Source organism: Pelmatolapia mariae, linkage group LG13, assembly GCF_036321145.2.
Source record: "Pelmatolapia mariae isolate MD_Pm_ZW linkage group LG13, Pm_UMD_F_2, whole genome shotgun sequence".
Lineage (NCBI taxonomy): Eukaryota > Metazoa > Chordata > Actinopteri > Cichliformes > Cichlidae > Pelmatolapia > Pelmatolapia mariae.
This window is the reverse complement of record NC_086238.1, coordinates 17,870,780-17,897,819: the sequence shown is the minus strand read 5'-3', so window position 1 is coordinate 17,897,819 and position 27,040 is coordinate 17,870,780. Positions and strand designations below refer to the sequence as shown.

The following is a 27,040-nucleotide window of genomic DNA, read 5'->3' as shown; positions in this document are numbered from 1 at the left end:
AATAGATGTTTGTGTAAGATGTGGCTTCATGAAAGTGGGTGTGTTATGTCCATCTTTCTTGTGACACAAGAATATTACAAACAAGTTGCTCTAAATATAATCATTAACATATTTGCTTATGTGCTTTAGGAGCATTCTTCAGCTCTGCCATGTCATCAAAAGCATGACAAACATTAAAACCACAGTCCAAGTTCAGGTAACCTAGTATAAGAACACAATTAGGCAACCTAAGTGTCCTAATAAGTTATAATAGGTTAATTTTTTACATACAATAATGACAGGTGCATAGAAAAAATATGATGCATCCATCACGTGTGTGCTTATGAAGCAGTTAATCCACCTAGGCATATATGATAAGCTCAAACTTCAACAGGGAAGATCAGGAAAAGTCTTTGATAGAAAGACGGGGAAAGAAAAACTGACCAATGCTGCTAATATTAAAAAAACTAAATGATCCTTCTCTCATCGTCCGGCCCCATTTAATTAACTGTCTCCTCATTTTGAAGCTTTTGTTGGCCACAGAGGCTGTGCCATATAAATCCCCTGGAAGGACACGACAGATGAATTGAACTTGGGGTTTGTTTGGCTTGGAACTTAACTCTTAGGTCTCTCATATGAACATTTGGCATCAGCATCCTTTAGTCAAACAGAGATGCTGAACGTCTCAAGTTAGCTCGTCTTAATATTGTTCTTAATCTGGAGATATATATTTTTGATAAGCTAAAAAAAAAAACTTGCGGAACTCGCACCACTAGCAGACAGCATGGAAATGAAATTTCCAGTTCTCAAAACAGACTTGAAATTCAAAACCAACTTAAATTGCTTAAGAATGTTCAAATAAAGCCAAACAACACAACTGCACTTTGTTTAGCTAATTAAAATATATTAAAGAAAAGTGTTGTATCTTAATGATATTTTGTCATGAACCCTCAAGACCTTTCTTTGCACTGTTATAAGTAAAAGGACAGACGAGGAAACTGACTGCCAAACCACTGCATATTAAGTAATGGGTTAAAAGAACATCTATGGAAATATGAAAAAACTGTAGAGGCTGTACACAGGCACTCTTAAGGGGACGAGCAGTTCCACACTTTCCAGAGGTGCCCGAGGGGATTTGTATCATGTTGTCACACTGACCCCAAGTGGCGGCATGCAGAACCCCGGCTGCACTGCATGGTCATCTAAACTCGTCTTCCCTGTCCCTATGACTCATCTCTCTGATCTGCAAAAGTAGTGAGCTCGTCCAAGGACACAGAATCAATCGTAGCAAAAGAGAAATATAAACAATGAAGCTTTGCAGAAAGCAACGGTGATCTTACAGCACTGCCAAAGTGAAGATGCTTAATCACCAAATTTCCATTTCCACATTTTATATGGACCCTGCAGGGTTTTTTTATGTATCCTGCAGTGTATTCTCGAGTGTGACATCTTTAACAGATGTGTTTATGAAGAAACTGAGCTTGACTACACTTAATTGCTCTAGTGTAAACACAATAATCATCTGGTACTGGTGTGACAACACTTAAGGATCAACACAAGACACGTCCAAGTGACAACACCAGAACGATTTGCTAAACTGCTAATGATTCAAAATGTTCCTTAGCCAGAAATCTGTTGCAGCCCTGCTCTATGTTCTTTAATAAAGAGCTAAATGGGTCAAGTAGAAGCCTCTCCAAATTGTATGACTTGTAAAACATATAATTAACCTCCATTTGCATCGGATAACATTGTGTGCGTGGCCTCTAAAGAGAACTGAATTATAATTCCAAGCAAACAAATGAATCCAACTGAAAAGAGCTGTCTAGTCTCACGGGGTACAGAGACAAAAGACAGACACTGCCTGGTTCATCACTGCATCTGGCTTAAATCTTGGTCAAGACCAGGAATGACGTTACTCTACCAACCTCAGATGGAAGCTTTTGCCAGGGATCTCTCTTCTACATTGTTCTCCTGCCTGCCAAAAGTTCATTTCCATGTCTTCTCATACTGGCTGAGCTGGGTGCTGTGGTTTTAATGTCATCAGCAGAGTAATGCAACCCATTTTGTGTGGTGTGCCTGTCATTTGGTTGAATTCGAAGTAGGAAGAGGTGGTTTTTCCACTCCGCTTTGGCTAGCTATCCTATCCGTACACATAAACACATGTGAAGTCACTGGAGCTGGGGAAGAGCTCTGTGAGACCAAATGTTCGAGCTAGCTTAGTCCAAACATTACAAAGCCTGAAAGCTAGACTAAGAACACTATTTCTTAATGACAGAATCATCAAAATAGGTTAATGATTATTTAAAGTTACAGAAAAAAAAAGAGGAACAAAAGTTTGCTCCACAATATTTGTGTTCACCTCAAGGCAATGAGCAGAGTTTTCAGGCAATGATTCGCTGATGAAGTCTTCCAATGTTTTTGATTGGTTGTTCTGACTAGGAGTGGGTTGGGTAGGAGAGACAGTGGAAGAAACACCGTCGCCATTTTGCCTCATTTGTTCTTTCTGAAGACGCCGCTCTTTCCTCAACTCTTTGGCCTTCCTACACAGCGGGCGGCTAGGATCGGCTCCATTCCCTGCAAGACAGAGGGAGAAATGTCAAAGGTTTCCTGAATCACTTATCGCTTTAATTTTATGCAAAGACATGGTGAGAATATGCCACGGACATAAAAGATCCAGTTTAAAAACTGAACTCGGGGAGAATGATCAATTTCAGCTTGTTTTTTCGGTAAGAATAAACAAAAAGTAACAAAGGCTTTAACTTTGAGCCGCTGTAACCGATGAGGCTCAAATGTGGGGCAGAATGTGTTGGACCATGTAGGCAAATAGGTTACCATGCTTGCTTCAGTGAAAAATCAAAGAGGACTGAGAAAATCACCATCCTTACCTCAGTAGTCTTTACATTAAATCATTGCTTTGGCAGCCATGAAACAATATTCTATGTGCTACTTGAGTCAAAGTGATGGGCAGCTATCGCATATGTTTTTTGAAAGTTTTTTTTTTTTTTTTTAAAGACGATAACAAAAAAAAAAAAAACCCCAACCTAATAATAAAAACAATCAGGTCTGCTGGTGTGGGAAAATAAATGAGTGGACCAGCTCATCGTACATCGCAAATAAAACAACCCACACATTTTTTTTCCTTCTATCAGCAAGACTGACAGAAACAGTTCCTGAAATGACTAAATCTCTGCCTGTCCCTTCTTCTCATCCTGCTGCCGCTGCCGCTGCCCCTCCTCCTCCTCCTCCTCCTCCTCTACCACCACAACCTCCTGGGCTCTTGCCAAGCCCTTCAGCTCTCCGGGCATCCCATGTCAACAGTTTACACGCCCACATCCTGTTTGGAGCAATAAGGAAACGAGAGCCGTTTCCTGCTTGTCATATTGCCAGCTGCCACCATCAACTCATTCACCAACTCCCCCCTCCGGTGAGGTCACAAGGAAGAGAGAGCGAGCGAGAGATCCTGATGCCTGATCCTGACAGAGGAGAGAGAAACAGATCCTGGCCAAGAATCACTCACAGCATTCAGCTTTAGCTGTTTCAAGGTCCTGTGTCTGTATGGCAGATTGCATCCTGTGAACAGTAAATACAGACCTGAAGCTATGCTATAAAATATGCTAAAAACATGAAATGACATTTGCAGTGCATAAACTAAAACTAAAAAATATTTTTGTATTTTTTATTTATCGCTTACTGTGTTCTTCTTGTAAATGATTTGTTGTCGAGTCATCGGGGGCGATAGGAGCACATAAATGTAGTGACTAAGAAAATTAACAGCGTAATATTTAATCTCAAGATTGCCACATTAGCGTTTTATTGGAAATGAAAAGCGGTGCGAAAGGAAGTTTGCACTTGCAAGAAATCACCTCTGGTATAAACAGAGTTGTGGCTGTGATAGCGTGGTCACATAGTTTACCTCTTTCAGAATAAACAAACCAATGTCAAGGAAGAGTGGTCACGCAGACAACAGGAACTACAGCCTGGACCGGGTTCATCACACTGACTCAACCACAAACACAGCAACCCTTATCCATGATTACTCTGTCCATGTGCCTCTCTCTCCCAGTAATTACACTCTCAGCATCGACACACACTTTCTCTCTTAGCCTCACAAACACAAAAAAACAGGTACTCCCAAGGACAGGATATGCAGCTGTGGTGAAGATAAAGTCTGACAGATCAGTTCCTGTGGAAGACAGATGCACTTTCTCCAGCAGTTAGCGCTTCATAAAATCTATGACATTCTCTATCCATGCTTCCCCGAGCACACATATGGTTTTCAGAAGATAGACTCGGTGTAAGCTGTCTAGAAATGTGAAATACTGCTTGTCTATACGTAAACATGCAAAACACAAGTCAGAATTGATTTACAGTGGCTGGAGGATACTGTCGTCTCTGTTCTGCGTGTGCAGTGGCATTTATTGCAATGTATAACCCTTGAGAAACCACCAACTTAGACTCTCTGCTGTAATTAAAACTGGTTCCGCTTAAGTTTTTGGTAACTAGAAACTCCCCAAAGTTATAAAGTGCACTAGTCATAAAAGTAGAGGAAAGAGAAGTCCAGCTGTTTTCTGCTAACGGTGAAAAACATGATCGCACACGGCTTCAATAACGTTGAAGTCTGGACTCTGGGGAGGCCAATCCATGACTGATAGTGTTCCAGTGAGTGGTGTTTACAGCATTAGTATCGTGTTTGAGATCATTTTCCTGCTGGAAAATGAAGCCGTTCCAATCAGACGCTGGATCAAAATCTGGCAATTCTTTTCTGTGTTCATAGCCCCAAACCATGACACAGCCTCCACAAATAGCTGTAGACACTCACTTTTCCATCTCATTCTTGACCTACTTCTGTACATACTGACAAAAATTGAAAATTTGGATTCATTACTCCACGTGCCTTTTGTTCACCGGTTTTCAGTCCAATTCTTGAGTAATTTGGCATACCTCAGCCTTTTCTCCAGGTTTCCTTTAAAAACAAATGGCTTCACAATAGCCCCGCCTCCACTGAGACCATTTCTAATAAGGCTTTGGTGAACAGTAGTGAACAACTGAAGGGCCTAATGCATCTCTCAGGTCCCGTGTCAGGTGTTTGTTGGATTTTTTCCCCCCCTATTTCTTAAGGAAGTTCAGTGTGTACTCTTCTCCTGCTGTAGATTTTTATTTTTTAAGTTTGCCACTTTCTCTTTTGGCCCCCTAGTTTTCTCAGGTTTTTGGTAAATGTGGTCAAATGCTCACCTTGCTGGTCTAAAAATCCTATTTTATTCTTGTCAAGCTATATTATCATTGACATTTTTCATAGATTCAAAAAAAAAAATGGGAACAAATTATCCGTTTTCATTACTAAGTTGTTGATCTTGTGTAAAAGCCACACTGGTTCATCCCTTGAGTTAAGTGCCTTTCTCATAAATCATTACATGATTCACAAAAATTTTGCACAATAATATTTCTCCAACATCCTCTCTTGCCTTTTAATTAATGATGTTGGATGGCGTTCTCATCAGAGCTGGAAAGGAAAAAAGCAGCTGAAGCCTGAAACATTAAAGGTTGTTAAAAACGGCACTTCCTCTGTCTAATGGGAGTTTATTATCTCTTCACTATAAGTGTTATTAATTCATTATTGAGGGGATATCCTGTGCTGGAAAATAAGGAGGAGAACATAGACAGATAATTCCAAACCAGACACACACTCCTACAAAACAGTGAACAAACAGTGCCCTCATTCACCAACATGCTGCAGTGTGAAGCCTGGTTTACAAGGTGAACAGTGACACCTTCTGGCAAGATCTGATACTTCAGTTAGTGCAGAGCACAGCATGAGGCCACATTGGATACAGTAGAGACAGCATAAATTTAAGCAGGAAACCAAAGAAGCCATTAAGTATTAAGTACAAACAGCTAAGGATTCCTCAATTAGAAACAGGTAGCTTATTATTATCTTAGTTGTAGTTGACTACATTTAAACAAATTAATAAGTAATCATGTATTCAAATTGACTTAGTTGCAATGTTTAAAAAAAAATCCAAATTAAGTTTAATTGCTGCAAAGAAATTCCAAAAACACTAAAGGGAAACTACTTATATAGCAAGCCAGGATAAAAATTCACCACATAAATGCTACATTAATACTCCGTATGATCAGTGCATTTTTAAGGTCTGTTTCCATTGTTTTTCTGGTGGCAGGATCTGCTTTCTGTATCTGAAATTCAGTGTTGACAGCTCAGCATCTACAGTGAAAAAAACAACGCTTTGCTTACAGCTTTTTCTCCCCTGCTGTGATAACAGCATTTTCAGTTAAAGAGCATTACTTCCCTCTTTGTCCCTGACAAAAAGTGTCAATCCATAGCTGTCACTGACAATCAAACTGTTTGGGATCTCAGACTGATCTAATCCTGTTTTTAGGTCCTTTCTGGAGAAGACTGTGGAGACTCGGAGCACTCGGTACAGATTAAGGCAAAAATGTTTCACCGTATTTTTGTAACCTAACAACAACGCGGCTTTGTGAGAAGAGCTCCAAGACTGAAAGCATGGGTCATTCCATATCAAGAACAGCTGTTAGTAGACACAGACCCTACGCTGTAACAATCAAAAGTAGCCATGTTTTTATGTTATCCTTTGTTTAGATAGGCCTTTCCAGTTTGTGGGTTATTAAAACTTTAGAATAAAGTCAACGTGAAATTATCCACTTCAGTTTCACACTTATTGGGAAGCTTCATTGCATTGATGGTAATAAATAATAACACCCTGTCAACTCGATTAATATTACCTTCAGCCTGTTTATGTGTGAGAAGGTGCACACACAACAAAGCCGAGAGCAGAGAGGGGTAAAAACCCTGCACTACTTATTGCTGAGGCTCCATAGTACAGCTGCTTCCGCCGTTCATATAGGGATTTATGTCATTGTTTTAAAAGTTTAGTTACTTTAATTTTTTTATGATCATCTGATTAATTGCCGCTCCAGGTTTAGATTGATAGATCACACAGAATAGAATGAGCTAACTAATTATAGTACTAACATAACTTTTCCCCCCCCCCGAGCAACGGCAAGAACAGCACTAGTTTAGATGACTCCTACCTGGTTTGGGAGCTGTGGATGTTGTTGTCCCACCTGGGACATACACTGGATCATTTTGTGATGTTTGCGAGCCTGTAGGTGTGGCATCTGCTGCCTCCTTCTGAACTTCTGTGGTAGATGGAAACTCTGTAGCATCCTTCTGAATGTCTGTGAGAGCAGTGCACTTTAAAAGTACTTTACTTAGTTCCTGTGGTCCTGCCTCTTCACACACCGAGTCCATTGGCTCACCTATAATGCAGGAAATCAATATTGCTTACACCAGACAGCACACTGTAAATTACCCTTCTCGTCTGTTTTGAATTAGCACCCAACGCTAAATGTACTTTAAACCAGGGTGCAATTCTCCAGAGGGAATGGGCGCTTACTTACGCCTGATCACTGACATCAGAATATGACATTACTGAACTGCAGTCATGCACCAGGACTGCTCTCTGTGACATCCTGCAGTTAAAAAGCCTTGCTGTTAAGGGGTCTCTGATGAAATGTTATGTGCACAGTTTGTGAGCTTTGCAACTGATGGAGCTCTTATGAGCTGATAGAGAGGAACAGCCATACTCCTGTGTAAACCCATAAATCTCAATCTGCCTGCTGTTCGCAGCATCATTTATATCAAAACCTGTGGTCCGTGAATACATTACAGACTCAAGTCATTTTCACACATTTATTAAATTTCAAACTCAAGTCAACCCTGTGTAGTGCTTCACACTACAAACTACAACACATATGCAATCGCAGAGCACTAACTGCTTAAAGAGTATTGCCATTTTTTCCATGAACTGTACACCAATAGAGACCAATAGAGAGATGTGTTAATACCTCATATATTATACATATACATATATATTATACATACCTGCACAATCTTCCTGCCCCTTTAGCAGCTCCCCTTTGGATATAAATCTGTTCATCTTCTTCAGGATTTTCTTGTGGGATTTGGAAGGCTGGAATTTCAGAGCGTGGCATCTTGAGAGAGGATACAAGGTAAAGGTTACTGGTTGTTAAAGCAAACATTTAATTGAAGTATTTTTTTCAACATAGATCAAACAACATTTGCGTATTCTAGGTTTGTTGGTCTTTCCAGATCTTAAGTTACTTAAAGCATGACTCATAAAAGGAAATTTTGGTAGGCAAGTTAATAAAAAATTACCTGATGGTATACTGTGGACAGCATGTCTTCTGCATTATGGGTTTGTAAACATACTTCCCACTTCTGAAAATGAAAACATGGACAAGAGTTTTGGGAGAAAAAAAAAAAAAATAGTATGACAATAAATTATTAATTTTTATTTGAAGTAGTCACAACTCCATTTTTAAACTGAATTCAGGAGAAAAGGTTTGAAATGGAAGCAGGAAGCCACTGGCTGAAACCAGGATACTAAGTAGCTACTCACCTTCTCCATCCTCGATCTATGAGGTCTTGGTAGTCTTGTACTGTCATGGTGTGGGACCACATCCCTACAATCAAAACAAAACAAATAATCAAATTGTTTCCTTAAAATGTATAATTGATTTAAATACAATTTCACACATAGTGGCAATCGTTGAAAATATGGCAACAAGCCTAGGCAGTGTTATGTATGAAAAGTCTCTTCACCTTAAGTCCAGTCAGGCTTAAGGTCATAAAAGTGGTAACAACTAAGCTCATAAGATAGTTTTTGTTTTATTCACAAAAGGCGAATGGGAAGGGGAAGAAACTGTCAGTAGCAGTATACTTCTGTGTTTAAATTGATGATAAACTGAACCGGAAACAAGGAGAACGAGTCAGGCTCTTCACACGTGAGTAAAACTAAAACAGCTGTGATAGGAGGTATGTATACAAACAAGGCATAGTTTGTCAAGAAGTTGAGAGACTTGTGGTAGGTCCACATTTTTTCCAGTTTAAAATACTGTCTCCAAAGGGTCATTCCCACAGTACTTTAAGGCCCCAATGGAAATATACAAATTTATCATTTGTAGCCAGACCAGATCCCTCTTCCCAGAGCCGAGGTCTGAGCTCTTCCTTTCAACTTTCAACTTTCCTATCACTCTTGGAGCCTGCATAAACAAACCAAAACGTAAGCTTCTATTGCAAGAAAACAATCCATTTAAATCTAAAACAGCCGAGGTAATTAACTGTTAAAAAGTTCACACAACACACACCAACCTCTCAGTTGAGTATAATTTCCCATGTCCCAAAAAAATGATGCTTAGAGTCCAAGCACTACACTAGTGAACCACAAAATGACACATGAGTCTCCAACAGACACAGCGGCAAGACTGCAGGTTTTCTTTGTGTCTGACACACATCACAACTTTTCACAGGACTCTCTGTAGTACTGTGAAAAACTAAGTACACCCTTATTGTTTCCATAGGATCTAGGGTGAGAAATAGCAGTCAGGTGCTGCTATACAAATCACTTGATTAAATGATGATCAGGAAGTGTGACCAAGGCTATCAAAGCAGAGATTTGGGCAGTTTGCTTGTCTGGAGTGTTCAGGTGTGTGTTAATTGTCCCAAAAGTGGAAGTCTCAACAAATTCATCCCAAAGTCGGAGAAAAGGCAAACAACCAAGAGATACATCTCAAAGTCTGCAGCCCTCAGTTAATGTGTTAAATGTTAAAGTTCAATACAGTACAGTTAGAAAACCACTGAACACGTATAGCTTCTTTGGAAAGATCACTAGGAGAAAGTCTCTTTTCTCTAAAGAGAATGTTGCAGCACAGCTTATGTCTGAAAAGTTGCATCTGGCCAAACCACAACACTTCTGGACCAGTGTCCTTTGGAATGATGAGGCCAAAGTGGAAATATCTACCATAATGCATAATATTAGCATAAACATATTAGCATAAACAGCTCATACCAGCTGTCAAGCACAATGAGGGAGGGGATGTTTTGCAGTGGTGTTTGGTTTTTTGCAGCCACTGTACCTGGTTACTTTCCAATCACTGAGCTGATTATGAACTCCTCTGTATACTCAAGTATTCAAGAGGCAAATGTGAAGCCGTCTACATAATTGCTACCAACTTTTAGCTGGTAGCAATTGAGTCATGCAAAGCGATAAGCAGCAGAATGGCTGACAAAGAAAAAAAAAAATCAAGGCACTGCAGTGACCCAGTTACAGTCCAGACCTCCAAATTCAAACGGTGTGGTGGGACATTACAGGGGGCTGGGTATAAACTAATGACTGCAAACTTCAGTGAACTGAAGCAACGTTGCAAAGAAGAATTCCTCCAAAACAACGTGAAAAGACTGAGACAAAATCATATCATTTTTCTTATGGAAAATGATTCCTTCAAGTTACTGCTGCTACAATATGATGATTCTACAAATGAATCATGACGTGACCTTAGTTTTTCACAGGTCTGCATGAAGTTCCTGTGAAAACGTGTAATAAATAAATAAATAAACGTGTAAACAGTATGTCAAAATCTTTGTTTTTTCTTATGTTGCATTATTCAAATCATTGTCCCCCCTGTTACATAGATCTTCAGTTACCTTATTTGTCAGTGGTAAAATAAAGAGCATTGAAATTCACTCTGTTTAAAACCCCCAGAGAAGTTATGCTTAAATACAAAAGGTTTAGGGCCTACACATTTAGTCTCTCAGATATTTCTGGCCTATGACTGTAAAATGATCACACCCTCTGAAATTGCAGAAATGTCCCATTCTCATATACATGTGCATTAAAACCAATAATGAGCATATAAAATGAACTTAAAAGGCTTTAAATTATGCTGATTAATTAACTCCTTTTATTTGAACATAATACATGTCATCAAAAAGCCCTGCTAATTTGTTAGGCAGGAATCACGAGTCTAAAATACAAAGAATGGATTCCATGTGCAGGCGGGATAAGAGTACAGTGGCTCACCGCACACCTGGAGTGTGTTTTCACCATTCACACCAGATCCCTTCTTCAGCCTTCACTCAGGCATGACAGACACAATAACACAGATGAGAGCAGATGTTGTGCTCTTGTTGTGAGGAGTTGCGTTTGATTTGTATCTGACAACACTGTTGATAATATCACTGCACCAATCACACTAAGGGAAAACATCGTATGAAGCACCTGTTCAGATGCACAGCTACTATATCGCATAATCCATGCATCTACAGCATAAGATGTTTCACATCTTTCCAGGAAAATAAAATGATGCCAGTGAGAATATAACATGAGATAACGCTTGACCTGCATCCACTTCCAACCCTGTAGCACTGTTACATAGTTACAAGAATTACACAGGTAGTAAAGTCTCCCTTCTTCACTGCAAGCTGTCGTATCCATATGATGTAACAGGAACAGATTAACACTCTTATCTTAGATTAGACATCAGCTCTTGTCTGCAGGCGATGTGCCCAGTTGCTCACTGACTACACTGGGACCTCCCTAATTATAGTCAACCTGTCTCAGCCCTGCTCAGAGCAAATCAATGACACCAGTGTGTCCTCTTACCTTCTCACACAGTTTTCATTTTTATGTGAAAGTGAGATCTTTTAAAAAAAGTAAGAGTAAAATGAATCTCTGCATCATCGAGGCACATTTTTACTAAATATTCCAAAATGTAGCCACGTGTCAGCATTTATGATTAGGCTGTTCAACTAGTACACTGTTATCCCTCTGTCACTCACAGCTAGAGAACAGAGTTATCAAGAAAAAGTAATGCCAAGCACCATCTACATTACCTGTTACACCAAAACAAAGTGTGAGAAAGTACTATAACACATGCGCCGCTCGCTGTCACCTATTATATATTATACGACTGTTAAACCACTTAAAATATAAAATATCCTGGATTTCCTAAACTCAGCGTCACATCACAAATAACAAAAAAAAAAAAAAAGCTGCACTTTCTAAGAGCAGCAGCCTTGCTTCTCCGTCCTGCTGTTTAAGAGCCTACCTATTAGCTTGGTGCTACTGCAAATCTACTGCTAACATGCTACAATTGCATTGTTACACCCAAGTTAAACATTGTTGTCCTACAGAAAAAACATTCAACAATAACCTTAACTGATTTTATTCTACAAGCCTTCTTCCGTTTCCCAGAAAGCAAAAGCTAGGCTAGAAGCTAACGGCTAAAAACTGAGCTAGGTCAATAACCTTAAACCTATCTAAATGATGTTAGGCTAACGCTAAATAATATTTACACTCGCAGTGTGCGTACAGTCTATGTAACATACTCAAATACACTGACATTAGGTATAGGTGCAGTGCAAAAAAACAGCTAGCCGGCTATTATGCCAGAAAGTAGACGGAGCTAGGTCATTAGCACAAGCCAGTTCAAAGATCCCCGGCTATCCTCCACACAGACACACATATACACACACTTCATCCCCAACTTACCACGAGAGAAGTTTCCCGTTTGGCTTTTACAGTAACCACAGCGGTAGCCATCTTCTCCACCGAAATATTCTACTATAGTGTAAGACTTATTTCCTGCCATCTTTAAGATCTAGCACAGCTGACAGCTGAGACAGGTGACCGGGCAAGCCTTGCTCGACATGTAACCCCGCCCACAGCAGATACGTCATCAGTTGTGCGTAAAACACATGGGAGATCTGAAAAAAGTGTTTAAGTGTTACAAGTAACACTCTCAAATAATGAAATAGCTTTTGTTTTTTGGATCAAAACAAACAATGCATTGCAGTGCATTCTGTAGAAATGACTTTATAACTTCATATTTAAGAAGACAGAGACAGGGGAGAGGATGAAGGCATGTTCAGAGGCCTGAACATTTTCTGAAGGTACGGTTTGGAGACAGTGGCATTGGCATGAAGACAAGGAGTGAAGCTGGAGGTGGCAGATGAAAATGCTCACTTTCACTGACCAAGATATACAGATTTACAATCCTGTCTATCAGTGACAGCTCAGGTTGAGAAGTTTAGAGACAAAGTTTGGAGAAGAAGGTTAAGATGGTTTGAACATGTGCAGAGGAGGGGTAGTGGACATACTGGATAAAAGATGCTGAAGATGCAGCAGCCAGGTAAGAGGAAATGTGGAAGCCCACAGACTAGGTTCATGGATGTAGTGAAGCAAGACATGCAGAGAGTTGGTGTGACAGAAGAGGATGCACGGGACAGGATGAGAGGGAGGCAGATGATCAGTTGTGGTGAGTCCTAACATTAGTAATCAAAAGAAGATTATTTAAAAACTCAGTTCTATCAATTAAATAAAGTAATAACTAAAATCAGGCTATACACCAACAGCTGCTTTCCCACTCTTGAATTAAACATAGTATGGATTAAGCAAACTAAAACAAAAAATTACAAAAATAAAGACCTTCATTGGGGGGAAATGGGCAGATTTTTCACCAAAAGCTTTGTGACACATAAAATTCCACAAGTTATAATTAAAGAACTGTACACCATATTTATTAAATTATTTGTGCAAAGAGGAAAGACAGCAAAGTAAATCCAAAACAAGATCCTGCATAAACAAGACCAAGGGAGAGTTTGCATGTAGAAAAATAACTTAGAAAATCACAGCTGGAACAATGATTTAGTTTGACACAATTACAAAAATAGCCTTGGAGTGAAAAGCGCTTTGTCCAGTACTAAGTTCTGTTTTACTTTTACAGCTTTCTCTCATTTAGCCACCAGTCAATTTTCTTGGGTTTCACATGGATTCATAGGTTCACAAAACCAGGATATTGGTTGTCTGATAAAAGTTGCCTCCATTCTTCCAACCACCCAACAAAACAGACCTAAACAGGATTGTGAAAGCAGCTTGTGAGTTGAAACGCTACAGACAGACACAAACCTCTAAATAAACACGTGACTTTATGTTGTTCAGTGGTTTCTAATTGAAACTCCCCTGGGGCACAGGGATGTTTTCATGAAGGTATTTCATGCTGCCTTGCTCAGAGAAGTCAGCCACTGTGTGTCCCTCCCCTCGAAGGACCCACTTGGTGGTCAAAAGTCCCTCCAAACCTACAGGTCCTCTGGCATGTATCCGTGCTGTACTGATACCAACCTCAGCTCCTGCAAAATAAACAAAGTAAAATTAAATACCTTGTTTTATTTTCAACATAGTGGTAGTTTAGGTTCACTTGAAGGTAAATACATACCAAGGCCAAAGCGGTAGCCATCAGCAAAGCGAGAGCTGGAGTTCCAGAATACACAGGCGCTGTCCACCTGTTGCAGAAACTGTTCGGCTGTTTCTTCATTCTCAGTAACAATGACATCAGTGTGGGAGCTGCCGTATTTGTGGATGTGGTCCACAGCTTCCTGCATGCTGTCAACCACCTCAATGCAGCATTCCAGGTCCCCATACTCTGTCCTCAGAGACTTGACCTCAGATGGGCTAAAAGTTAAATAGGATGCAAAGCGAGGACCAGCATGAATCTTTACCTGTGAGAAAGCAATAACCAATAGTTTGTTAAAGAATCAAAAACAAACAAATGTAATTTACTGTATTTATGGACGTGGGTAAAGTGTTAAATTCTCCTGCTGTTTTTTCTATTTCTGAACCTCATTCAAAGCATACACCCAAATAATCCTGTTTCTTACTTGCTCTGTTCTCAGCATGTCAATGATCTGGTCAAACACAGGAGTACGCAGCAAATCTCTGTGAATAAGAAGAGTCTCCATGGCATTGCAGGCAGCAGGGTAGTCACATTTAGAGTCTTTGACTGGAAAGAAACACAGTTTGTACAATCATTCAGAACCAGTCAGTTTGCATTAGTGATAAATTTAATAGACTGGAGCTGAATGCAATTAAAAACCTACCAATATCAAGAGCTTTGTCAATGCTGGAATCACTGTCGATGTAGACGTGACAGATGCCCTCACTGTGGCCCAAAACAGGAATGCCCTTGGCAGCCCTCTGGATTTCCCGGACCAGCTGAGACGAGCCCCTTGGAATGATCAGGTCAATCATCTTGTCCAGTCTGCAAAGATCCTCAACTTCCTCACGTGTGCTCACCTACAGCAAAAATTCTTTTAGTGTATCACAACAAATAAAATACTACCAGGAAACTAAAATTATATTTCTATAATGATTTTTAGTCTTACCAGTTGAATGGCATCTGCTACACCATGAATGGAAAGGGCTTCTTGAGTGAGATGATGTAGAATTTTGTTGGTGTTGGAAGCTTCTTTGCCACCTTTCAGGAGCAAAGCATTTCCGCTTGCAATTGCTAGTGCTGACACCTGAAGAATAGCATTTAAAATGTCACTCTTTTTGAACACATATAAAATCAAAGACTCTAAAAAAGTATTCCAGACTGCCTAGAGATGGTCTGACCTGTGGCAGACAATCAGGGCGAGACTCAAAGATGACCAGCAGGACACCAATGGGGACCGTTATCTGTTCTAATTCTAGGTTGTTGGCCACTCTAGTCCTCCTCAGCACCCGGCCGACGCTGTTCCTGGAGGAAACGGCGAGCTGACGCAGGCCAATGGCAAGACTGTTCAGCTTGGCTGTTGACAGACTCAGGCGATTGATCAGAGGCTGGGACAGACGACCTATAAGAGTAAAGTATGAATAAAAATGCTGGCGTATCAATCAATAAAGAGAAACGTGTTGCCAAGCAGGAATAACTGCTCTGCTACACGATGCCACACCCAATGACTCCTACCAAAATAGACTACAATGGTATCTGAGTCACAGATCTACATTCAGGTATGGATTACGCTAATCCGTGTGCCAGCTCTCTGCCTCTGTACCTAATGTTGTTGCTAGCTCCATGTCTTTCCTGTTTGCATTAAGAATTTCTTCTTTCTTCTCTGTAAGGAGCTCAGCAAGACAGCAGATGATCTCCCCTCTCTGAAAAAACAAACACATAGATGTGATCAACACAATTCAAAATTAATTGACACTGCTGTCACTACGATGTAGAACTTATTTGGTGACCCTGTGGAACTAATTAGGATAATTTTTTTCCCCCTTTACCTGTTCAGGGAGAAGAGAGGCCAGAGTTCTGCCTGCATGTCGTGCCATCTCTGTCTGCTGCTCCACAGTTGGGCCTGGTGGTGTCAATAACACCAACATCAAGCATAAATCCTCAAACCACAACAAAAAGATTCAAATGCTCTGACTGTATGGTTTTACCCAGTACCTGCAGGTTTCACTTCAGAGAAAAAGGTGCCAACTTTCTTCCCTTCCACAATGTCTGTGATGACGTGACCGGTGACTTTTGGATCTGTGCCATTGGCAATGATTACTGAGGTGCCACCCTGCAGTGCCCAGAGGGCTGCTTTCACCTGAGCCACACAACATGATTTAGTGTAATGCAACATTTTCATTACTGAAAGAACTCTGCCTCCTTATATAGTGAGATGAACTATTATCTGTCACACTGACCTTTGCTTCCATGCCGCCGATACCAACTCTGGATTTAGTCCCATATGTGATGGATTGTTGGTCTCCGGGATAGAATATATCAATGAGCTTGGCATCATCTGTTCCTGGCGGACTGTCGTATAAGCCTGAGGAAAAAATAAATCACACATATATGGATATCTTCTGATTTAACAAAAACACGACCTGCCTGTTTGTATAAAGTCTTCTATTAATGTCTGACTACCTGGCATTCATTAATGAATAAAAGCAAAGCATCAATGGCATATATGGTAGTTGCTGTAATACTATGCATAATAATAATAATAATAATAATAATAATACAAAAGATTAGAATTACCAATATCAATCATTTTCACTTGTACAAATACAAAGAAATTGTTGGTTAATTTGGTCATTTGTTTTCATTTCATGCATCTTTCATAGAGTTTTAGGTAACTGGTTCACATTTATTATACATACAAACATAAACATAATCTACACATTTACACAAATAACATACTGGCCATTACTGTGATTCTTAAATGCAAATTAAAGAAAATATAATTTAAATAGTCATATCTGTACCTTGGACATCAGACAGGGCAATAAGTAGGTCTACTTTCATTTCAACAGCCAGCCGTGCAGCTAAGCTGTCGTTATCTTTGATGCTTATTACCTGAAACACAAACCAATTTTTCATTAAGCAAAAAACATCGTGCAGGTCAGTAACAACTTCAGTTGCTACTACATTTCAAAAGCTTCCCTCTCTCACTCAGGTGCAAAGGAAACATTGCATGCAAAAACAGGTGTACCCACATTTACACCCTGTAGGTCACTGTTGGGAACAGGGGGTGGAACAACAGCATCGTTCGTGTTAATTATCGGGACGATATTCATACGCAGCAGTTCATGTAGCGTGCTGTTCAGGTTCCGGCGCTTCTGTTCATCGTGAAAGTCCAGATTGGTGACCAGAATCTAAGGAGGTGGAAAGAAATGTGAAGAAGTATGTGACATTTTAGTCAGATGCTGTAGGTATTTTATTCTACACCAAACGTGGAGCACATACTTGTGCAGTGCAGATGCTGTATTGGGTGAACATAGCTTCGTACAGCGCCATCAGACCGCTCTGCCCAGCAGCAGCACAGGCTCTTGCTTCCAAAACTGGGACTGACTGAAAGACAGTGAGATTTAAACAAAGTTAACAAGATTTAGAAAGAAAGACATCAGAACACTGTTATACAGTCTACATTTACAAAATAGTGGGTCCAAGTTCCTTCTGTTAAAGCTTATTCACCATGTCTTTCAGTTGGTTCTGTCCAGAATGCAGAGCTTGTCTGACACTCTGAGACAGCAGTATCTCATGTCTCAGTCGCTGCTTCCCAAATGCCACAGCACCACTCGTAACAATCATCATCTCCCTGCCTTGATTCTGTAGCATGGCCACCTGATGGTACACAGAAACAATAACATTTAAGATCTCTTTTCTTTGGAGCAGTCATTCCTCCATAAAAGACACTTTGTATCAACATTATTACCTGCTCTACTATTGAAGCCAGTCGTCCCAATGCCAGACCACATTCATCTCCACGCGTCACCACAGCGCTCCCAAGCTTCACTACAATGCGTTTGGCCTGCTTCAGCTCACTGCGGTGTGCAAAGGACTTCCCATGGGGTCGAGGGAGAACGACTGTGGGGAATAAAGAAAACAGTCACATTTTAACAGGCATAGGCAGCCGAGGAAGAACCAACACGTATCAAAGTGATTCTGAGATTTGTGTACAAGCCTAGTATGATGAAGCACTTGGCTGATCACTTACATTTAGCCTGAGAAAAGGCTCTGATGTAGATTGGGCACACATTTGATTGCCGTGTTCTGAATGGCAGAGGAGAGCAGGAAGCCAACCTGGCAAACATGGCACTGAAAGTTCAGGACCACTGTGATGAGCACAGAAAGCAATGCATGGTTAGTCTAACAATGGAATAGCATCAAATTAAATAAGCAGCTTCTGGGTAAAACAAACAGGCTTGACGCCAACGTTTTATATATATATATATATATATATATATATATATATATATATTTATATGGAGTTTTGCTGTCGCTTGAAAGCTCTGCATCATGTGTCTTCTTATCAGTGTTATGCGATATTTGGACTTGACACACTGACCCATTAAAGATTGTTTTGCACTAAGTTAGCTTAGAAAAATACAAGCAATAATAGGCAGGGCAATAGACTGGGCGCTTTTCACTTGTATAACCTGTAATACATATGAACTAACTGCAGTTTGCATGGTAGTTTATCAGACTATAGCAGCTACGTGTCGAGTACTTCTGTCAAAACATACCTAGGTTAGCTAACGTTAGCTAGCTTTAGCTGTTGTGAGCTCCCTCACTTGCCTCGGTTTTCGACAGAACAGGCGGAAGAGATTTTTCATAAAAGACTCCTTACCCAGCGAGATGGAGACCTGGAAAGCCAACCACAGCTACACTTGTAAGTGAACGGCGAAATGAAGACACGTATTCAGTGAGAATCGCAGCGCTTCACTGCCACATCCACAGCCCACGTTGTGTGGGAAGTGCCGTAATGCTATTCGCGAACGACGTGTACATAAAATATCGGGAAACTTCAATGACATAAGACGTTGGCTTACGCAAGAACGTTTTAACGTACGCATGAATTTTATTTTATTTTTTTGTGAGTGAGCACGGGTTGCACCAGTACAGAGACGTCGAGTGACAGTACTACAGACACTTAACGCTGAAACGAAGATTAGGTTGTGTAAAGAGTGCAGAACAGTTTTATCAGCATGCACCATCTATATCACAGAGAATGCAGGCTTTTGCAATATATATTATGCTATTATTGTTATTTATAATTACAAGTAATAGGCATATTTTAAAAAGTAATGTCGTTTCTTCTAGGGACAATATAACATCGCAATAACATATTTTAAAGGGAAATATTTTGTAATGTAATTCTGACAACAACAAGCGCGACTGTAAACAACGAATATCGCTGTTTTCAAGTTTTCTTGACAAAATAAAACAAGCTTCGCTTAAGTACTCACGTGACTTCCGGGCGACTTCCCGGCTCTTTTTACACCCGGAAGAGCAAGCGTCCTATGAGATCTCAAGTTGAGATTACTTAATCACACACCTGTGATCAAACTAAAGAAATTTCACAATAAATAGATTCTATTTTCCTGTCATTTTTTTTATTAGATGACCCTGCATTTCGGACTGTTGACTTGTAATTTAATCAATTTCTTTGAAATTGTGCAATTAATTTGTGTGTCAACCATTTGAACCTGCTAGTGAAGCAAAAAACCAAAACAAACAGTCTTCAGTAATGTGACACTAAAGGCACGTGAGTGGCGTTTGTGCATGCCAGGACAGACCTGTGAAACATTAATGAGCAGGACAGTCAGAAGCACAGTGCACACTGAGCCACCATAACAGCTGTACACAGAGCTATGGGGACCATGGAGGAAACTTTGAAGTGTCCTGTGTGCCAGGATTTCTTCATTGATCCTGTGACGCTGCGGTGCGGACATGACTTCTGCCTCACCTGTATACAGGCTGTCTGGGAAACCGATGTGTCTGATGAGGGGCCTTTCTTCTGCCCAGAGTGTCAGATATTTCTCCCCTCTGACCTCACTCTGAAGATAAATGCAGACCTTCAGACCAAAGTAAAGGACTTCACCACTAAGACGCTGTCAGCAGCAGAGCGACAAGCAGCAGCTTCAACTAGTGAAACTAAATCATCAACTATCTGCTGTGACCACTGCATAAAGATGCCATCAGTAGCCATAAGAACCTGCCTGACTTGCGATGCCTCGCTGTGCCAGGCTCACGCCCTGCTCCACCAACAGAGGTCTGCTCTAAGGGAGCACACAGTGGTGGAGGTGACCAGCGATCCACTGTCTCTGAAGTGCAGGGAGCACCGCGATGAGCTTAAGCTCTTCTGTATGGAGGAAAAGGTACCTGTTTGCTGTTTGTGCGTCCTGGTTGGCACGCACAAACATCACAAAGCCTCTCAACTGCACGAAGCCAAAGCAGACTTTAAGGTGATTATTCTAATCTCTTTTCATTACTTGTGAGGAATATTTATCTATTTTCTCTCCTGTTGTTTTTTGTTTGTTTGGTTGGGGTTTTTTTGTTTGCTTGTTTGTTTTACCAGAGGCATGTTGTATTTCTGTCTCTAGAGTATGCTTGAGACCACAATGAACCAGCTACTAAAGAGGAGAAGTGAAGCCGAACATGCCATCAAAGACCTGGAGTCACTGTATACACAAACAGTGGTACAACCAATACAGGAATCACACTCTTAAATTGCTTAACTTTTTAAATTGATGGAAGCCATTCTTGTTTGTCTAACAATGCATTTATCTCATAGACCTCTGCTGCAGAGTTTAGAGAGAGAATCTCAGACAAGTACAGCAGAATCCATGTCGTGCTGAATGGCGATGAGCGTCTAATGATGCAGATTATAGACGCAGAGGAGACATGCATGACAGAGTGGCTGGAGGCCCAGAGGAGCATCGTAGAGGCTCAGATCAAAGAGATAGATGCATTCAGAGGCTCCAGCAAATCACTTCTCCAGGAAACCAATGATTTGCGGTTTCTGCAGGTAAGTTTACATGATCACTTACCATGACCAAAAGTGTAGCACAAATATAGCTCAAATGTTTCCTGTTGTTTTCAAACAGCAAATCACATCACAGAATCTTTGGTGAGTATATTGCTGAGTCCAGTTTGTAACCTGAAATTGCCCAAGCTTTACGCTGCTCCATATCATTATTCACTGAGCCTTCCTGTGGTATGATTTTTATTTTTATTTGCAGTGATCCCTTGGAATTTGCTCCAATCCGAGAAGTAAACAGAGACCTCTGTGACCCTGAGAAGCTGAGAACAGTAGAGAGGCTGGTGGATGAACTCTCGGTCGCTCTGTCCCAACATTTTCCACGAATGTGGTCATGTTAGTAAAGCTTTTTTCCTTTGACATTCTAAATCCAACTCTCATTATCATTATAACTGTGTACTAAGTAAATATTTGTATTTGCAGACTTAAGTTCTCCTCTTCTAGACTTCAAAACAGCTCATCCAAAGCTGGAGTTATCCCAAGACAGAAAACAAGTGTACTGGAGACGCCAACCTTTCGGTGAAGGACAGAGCCCTCAGCCATATGACTCACATTATAGCGTACTTGCTCAGGAGAGTTTTACAGGTGGCCAGCATTACTGGGAAGTCATTGTCCAAGACAAGCCCTTCTGGATGATAGGTGTGACCACGGGGTCAGTCGATAAAAAAGCCAGTTTAAGCCAGAGTTCTTCCAGTCTGGGTGTAAATAACACATCTTGGTGCATCTACCATGGAGACGGACAGTACCTGGCGTGCCATGATACTCAGGAAAAGCAGCTGTCAGTTGGAAAGAGAGTCAGAAAGCTAGGCATACTGGCAAACCTCCAGAAGGGGGAGCTGTCATTCTATGATGCCGATGCTATGAGGCTGCTTCACTCCTTCTGTGTGCAGTGCACAGAACCTCTCTATCCCATTTTTAACCCATGCATTGATATGAACGGAGTCAACACACAACCTCTTACCTTGTTTTGGATAAAGGACCCCTGGGATTGGCATACACGTGAGGAGAAAAGGGAACTCACAGGAACCATTTAACTGCCTCTGTGGGATGCAGAGTCACTGATCAAATAATTATTTTAAGTGTAATTTTCCATTTGTGCTCACATAAAATTACATTGTGGAAATGTCCAATGTGCCGTACAAATCTAGGCTGTCAAAAATATTGACTACCACCAAGTTTCCGTGATTGGCTTTGACTCTGGTAAAGCTACACTGGCATTCAACGAATATACCTACCTCTAACTTCTTGCTAAAATTAGGTTATATGATAATATATGAGAAGACACATCTGCAGACATATCCGTACCGTGACTTTATAATGTCAAGACTAAAGTTATGTAATCATTGCAGCACTGCCGTTTCTGCAGCTGACATGTACGCTAAATATTTCATTAAGTGGTATCAGGTTCAAACAGTCCATTTGTTCTGTGGCAAAGTCGATCTCTTTCTGCAGCTTAGCAGCTCTCATGTGTGCCTTGATGCAGTTCATAAAGTAAATGACCCGTGTGTAAACTGCTGGTTTGTTCTTTGTGCAACCTTCCTCTCAGCTTATCAGACCATGGAGGACATGCATGCCTTTAGTCTCACATGTCAATGGCCCTACAGAGTTGTTGCCCTGCAGCAAACAATACACTGAGGTCAAATAACACGAACAGTAACGCTATATGTCTAGAAAAGATCAAGACACTTAACAACCTGATTTATGCAATTCTTTGTGCATCACCCTTTTGCTCATTGTGGATAAAAACGTCTGAAAGTCCAAATTCGACACAATTAGAAAATATAACTCTCTCTTTTTTTGTAAACAGTAACTTTATGCACCCATCACAGGGTTTTGCTGCAAGTTCAGCCACCCTAGGGCTTGGTGAGGACATACAGGAACAACACAGCACATCAGATAGAAGAAGCATTTATTTGCATCATGTGATAATTCTGCCACAACTTTAGGACATTTTCAGTTCAGTGATGCAACTTGCCCCATTTTCCAGAGGAAACATGGTATAGCTACTTATATTGTGAGATTTTCTTTTCCATTCTTTGTTTCTTTCTTGCATTCCACACATATACAGCCACTCAAACACACTGTGCTTAATTAAAAAAGTAATTCAAGCCTTTGGGTTTTTTCCATGCATGCATCATTTATGTTATAACAGCGGATTTCAGATTTTTCCATCTTTTATGTGTAACTGATAAGACACTCCAGCTAATTTCCAGTACATTTATGAATAGTTTGAATAATCATATAATTTGATTACATTTTAGGAAAAGTGTACAGTGTGTAGTGGTTGGAGATCTGGCGGGCATATTAGTGAGAAACAAAGGTTGCTCAAGGAATTGCTCCTTCAGTATTTGCCTTGATCCAGTCCAGGAAATGAGTGACCTGTGTGTAGACTCCAGGCTTGTTCTTCTTCCCGCACTGGTCTCCCCAACTCACCACTCCATAAACAACATTAGCGTTGTTCTGCATACACGTCAATGGTCCTCCAGAGTCCCCCTGAAACAAAATTGTACAGCTGACTATATGCTACTACTGGAACTAATGTAATAACTTTCTGTAGATGCGTTAGTAATATACTTGTTATAACAGCATCAAACCATCAAATGTCCTAACCTGGCAGGAATCCACCCCTCCCTCCAGGTAGCCGGCACAGAACATGGAATTGTCCAGGATGTTCCCATAAACAGAAGGATCAGAGCACTTTTCCTGGTTGATCAGCAGGACATTGGCCTCCAGCAGGTGGCTGGAACCATAATCAGCTGCAAAGATAATGCAGAAATATATTAGTGGGTAACCCTTGTTTCTTTTTTTCATATTTCATGCCCACTTCCAGAACAAAATGAGTGAATGTTCATCAAAAGTTACTGAAGGTGATCTCTGTCTGTAAAGCTAGCTATGGATACCACTGGAAAAACCCAGAACCTGTTCTAATGGTCGTCTGACCACATCTGCATTGATATATTGAGGTGTCAAAACTCATTAAGGGAAGGTCATCAAATGTTGGAAAAGAGTTAAAGCTTCATTTAAAATAGAAAATGTCAAGTCAAGCGTTTATCAAATAAGCCAAATTATGTACATGAAAAATGACAACCTTTTCGTAGCCTTACATACATTGCTCAGTAGCACCCCATCCAGAGATTTTGCACTCCGTCCCATCAGGCAGTGGCGCATTTGGTAGACAGGCTGTTTTCACAAACTGGGTCTCATTGGCACAAAAACCAGGAGTCCCACTCAGCTTCAACAAGCCTTTAGGAATACATGTGAGATATAAATGTCATCACAAACTTAAAGAAAGAACATCTGAACAAAATGACAGAGACATTTGAGACAAGTATCACCTATATCATTGTAAACAGCTTCACTAGTCTCCCTGTAGTTTGGATTTTTAATAGTCCTTTTGACAGGTATGGTCTGAGTTCCGGGGTCTGGCTTACTCAGTGAGAGACTTCCAGCCAGCACCTGCATGTCCTTGTTTGGTTCACTGTGCAAATAAAAAACAAAAGGGTTCAGTCAATATTACGTTGTCTTACTTGTAATCTACCATTAATCTGGTTCTTCAACCTTGTAGCCTTACATGCAGTGTCCAGCTGTCAGCACCCAGCAACTTGCAATGAGAATTCCTCCACAGATGTGTCTGAATGGCTGAGTGGAGCCCGTTGGCTTCACTTGCACAGAAACCTGCCAGGGTATAGCTCCTGGACTGACTTTCAGACCCCCAAAGATTCGGGTAAGAGCCTTTTTTGGCTGAGGTATGCCACAGGTGGCAAACTGTTTTGGTCCGGTAGTTGGAGGCAGAGGTGTCGCAGAAGGGTGGATGGGCTTCCCAGTTGATGGTATGGCAGGTGTTGGCAGCTTACCAGTAGGTTCTGGCTGCGGTGGTTTAGGCTGTGTTGGTTCTGGGTGCGGTGGTTTAGGCTGTGTTGGTTCTGGGTGCGGTGGTTTAGGCTGTGTCGGTTCTGGCTGCGGTGGTTTATGGTGTGTCGGTTCTGGGTGCGGTGGTTTAGGCTGTGTAGGAGCAACCTCAGTTGGCGGCTCATCTGAAAACACAAATCCAAGAAGATGGCACAGATGTTTTGCTGGCAACACTCAAGATCAAAATATTGCCCATCACTTTAAAACTCACGTGTCGATTTAGGACATTTTGGCACATCACAGTAGTCCCACAGTAACCTGAGGCCTCTTCTGAAAAAGCACCAGGGCTTTGGCTCTCCGTCAGGGTTCCTGAATCAGAAAACATGTCACTGAGACAGACCTCTTATAGGTGTTTTCTGCACATTGTATAAATGGAGTTACTTCTGACCTGCAGAAGTTGTGAGGGCCAAGACCGTCTTTGTCCTCAAAGGAGGTGAAGGGATTAACACCTGATGCCAGGATGAAGTGGGAGTTCCAGTAGAGGCACTCATCACCATCATCCGTCTCACTCACATTGCCACGATATGACTCTCCATCGTCCACATAGCAGTCGTTTGGACCTGAGAAATGTAAATTACTCAGTGAGTAAATGAATTATGATGATAAATATATATGAAGAAAGACAGTAGAATGAATTATTTACCAACATGGCAGAAATGTCCTCCGAACCCTTCGGGGCAATGGCAGTCAAAGTCATTTTCATCTCTGATGCATGTGCCACCATTTTTACATGGATTAGGATTACAAACTGAAACTTTGGAGAACAATAAAACAAAATTTAGGCTGTTGTTCAGTAACTGCTAAAATCCTCACCAAAGAGGAATTTGGGCTTTTTAAAATATATTTATATATATATATATATATATATATATATATCAACATACTAGTTTTGCAGTCTGGAGGCTGAAAGGGTCTCATGCATTTGCACTCATAGTGTGGAGGAGTTGAAGTCAGTATACACTCGCCATACCCACATTGACCTCTTTTACAAATTCTTGGACCTTAGAGAATAACACCATTGGGACATTTTTAATAACATTAATTCAGTTTGTTTTTTTACACTTTGCATATATATGTAATTTGACAAAAGAATGGAGAGAAGGGATTTTTTTCTTCACACCTCTCTCGCAATTTTTTCCCTTGTAATGTTTGGGACAGTCACATTTAAACTTTCTCTCGCCTTTCTCCTTACACACACCATTGTTAAAGCAAGGATTTGGGGTGCACTGGCCTGAGAAATAAAGAATGACAACACACCGTAATGTCAAAATTAAACCTTTCCTCTGTAGCATTAGAAGAAAACATGCCACAGATTTGCATGAGACGTTTGTTAGTATCTTACCGTCTGAGTACCAATTCTCAGAAAACCAGTCTGAATGACCATTTTCATCATCCTCATCATCCTCATCCACGATCTTAAAGAAGTCATCTAGAACAATACTTTCCTTTAGATTTAGACTTTTAATTCTTTAAATACTACATTTCAAATCATTTTCTTTATATGTTACAAAAGTAACATAAAGGAGTACTAACCCTCAATTATATCTTTAAACCTTCTTCTGTGTTTTTTTTTCTCATGTTTCCCATGTCTTTCAGGATGTGCAGAGTCCCGATGTTTGTCTTGTCTTTCAGGATGTGCAGAGTCCCGATGTCTGTCTTGTCTTTCAGGATGTGCAGAGTCCCGATGTCTGTCTTGTCTTTCAGGATGTGCAGAGTCCCGATGTCTGTCTTGTCTTTCAGGATGTGCAGAGTCCCGATGTCTGTCTTGTCTTTCAGGATGTGCAGAGTCCCGATGTCTGTCTTGTCTTTCAGGATGTGAAGACTCCGGATGTCTGCCATGTCTTCCAGGATGTGAAGAGTCCTGATGTTTGTCGTGTTTATTTTTCAACTACATTTTTTAAGGAATTGCAGATGACAGCATAACATAAGAGCATGTACACATCCAAATAACTATCTCTATATATTCATGTCTATCTGTCTGTCTAGCTGTATATCTGGCTAAAGCTATTGACTTAACCTTTTTAAACAGAAACATGATCTACTGTGTTTTTTGACAGAAAATGCCACAATGTAAATAACATACAACGCATGTGATTATTAAATTCAGTTAATACATACTTCAGCAGGTATGAAGAGCACCGCTAAGAAGAGACAAAGGAAGAGGAGCTTCAGGTTCATGAT

General features: G+C 40.6%; 4 protein-coding genes across 6 annotated transcripts in view; 1 reads left to right on the top strand and 3 right to left on the bottom strand.

Moving 5' to 3' along the window:
- The window catches only part of LOC134640042 (arginyl-tRNA--protein transferase 1), a 52,295-nt gene extending 39,775 nt beyond the window's left edge, over positions 1–12,520 (bottom strand). For all 3 annotated transcript variants that reach the window (XM_063491606.1, XM_063491607.1, XM_063491608.1), the window contains exons 1-6: positions 12,369–12,520; positions 8,439–8,502; positions 8,195–8,257; positions 7,901–8,010; positions 7,048–7,275; positions 2,339–2,553 (exon numbers count right to left, since the gene is read on the bottom strand). In XM_063491606.1, coding sequence (XP_063347676.1) covers positions 2,339–2,553; positions 7,048–7,275; positions 7,901–8,010; positions 8,195–8,257; positions 8,439–8,502; positions 12,369–12,468 — 780 coding nt within the window. In that variant the 5' untranslated portion in view covers positions 12,469–12,520. The remainder of the gene's footprint in view (positions 1–2,338; positions 2,554–7,047; positions 7,276–7,900; positions 8,011–8,194; positions 8,258–8,438; positions 8,503–12,368) is intronic.
- Positions 12,521–13,374: 854 nt separating this feature from the next.
- Positions 13,375–19,019, bottom strand: LOC134639804 (delta-1-pyrroline-5-carboxylate synthase-like). The gene is made up of 17 exons (XM_063491239.1): positions 18,758–19,019; positions 18,125–18,242; positions 17,843–17,994; positions 17,602–17,751; positions 17,374–17,478; positions 17,124–17,282; positions 16,893–16,983; positions 16,329–16,453; positions 16,084–16,228; positions 15,918–15,991; positions 15,692–15,791; positions 15,270–15,490; positions 15,038–15,175; positions 14,753–14,948; positions 14,534–14,655; positions 14,092–14,374; positions 13,375–14,005 (listed from the first exon to the last, which is right to left on the bottom strand). The coding sequence occupies exons 2-17, from the start codon at positions 18,219–18,221 to the stop codon at positions 13,824–13,826; spliced, it is 2,340 nt and encodes a 779-aa protein (XP_063347309.1). The 5' UTR covers positions 18,222–18,242; positions 18,758–19,019; the 3' UTR covers positions 13,375–13,823.
- Positions 19,020–20,817: 1,798 nt separating this feature from the next.
- Positions 20,818–22,314, top strand: LOC134640380 (E3 ubiquitin-protein ligase TRIM39-like). Its single transcript, XM_063492136.1, has 4 exons — positions 20,818–20,938; positions 21,018–21,040; positions 21,153–21,286; positions 21,374–22,314. Exons 1-4 carry the CDS (start codon positions 20,819–20,821, stop codon positions 21,982–21,984), a joined length of 888 nt encoding a protein of 295 aa, XP_063348206.1. The 5' UTR covers position 20,818; the 3' UTR covers positions 21,985–22,314.
- Positions 22,315–23,275: 961 nt separating this feature from the next.
- On the bottom strand, positions 23,276–27,037 carry habp2 (hyaluronan binding protein 2). The gene is made up of 14 exons (XM_063491890.1): positions 26,978–27,037; positions 26,726–26,747; positions 26,393–26,479; positions 26,202–26,288; positions 25,980–26,090; positions 25,744–25,860; positions 25,503–25,613; positions 25,248–25,419; positions 25,071–25,168; positions 24,522–24,984; positions 24,286–24,428; positions 24,059–24,193; positions 23,561–23,706; positions 23,276–23,443 (listed from the first exon to the last, which is right to left on the bottom strand). Exons 1-14 carry the CDS (start codon positions 27,035–27,037, stop codon positions 23,276–23,278), a joined length of 1,920 nt encoding a protein of 639 aa, XP_063347960.1.
- Between the last annotated feature and the right edge of the window lie 3 nt (positions 27,038–27,040).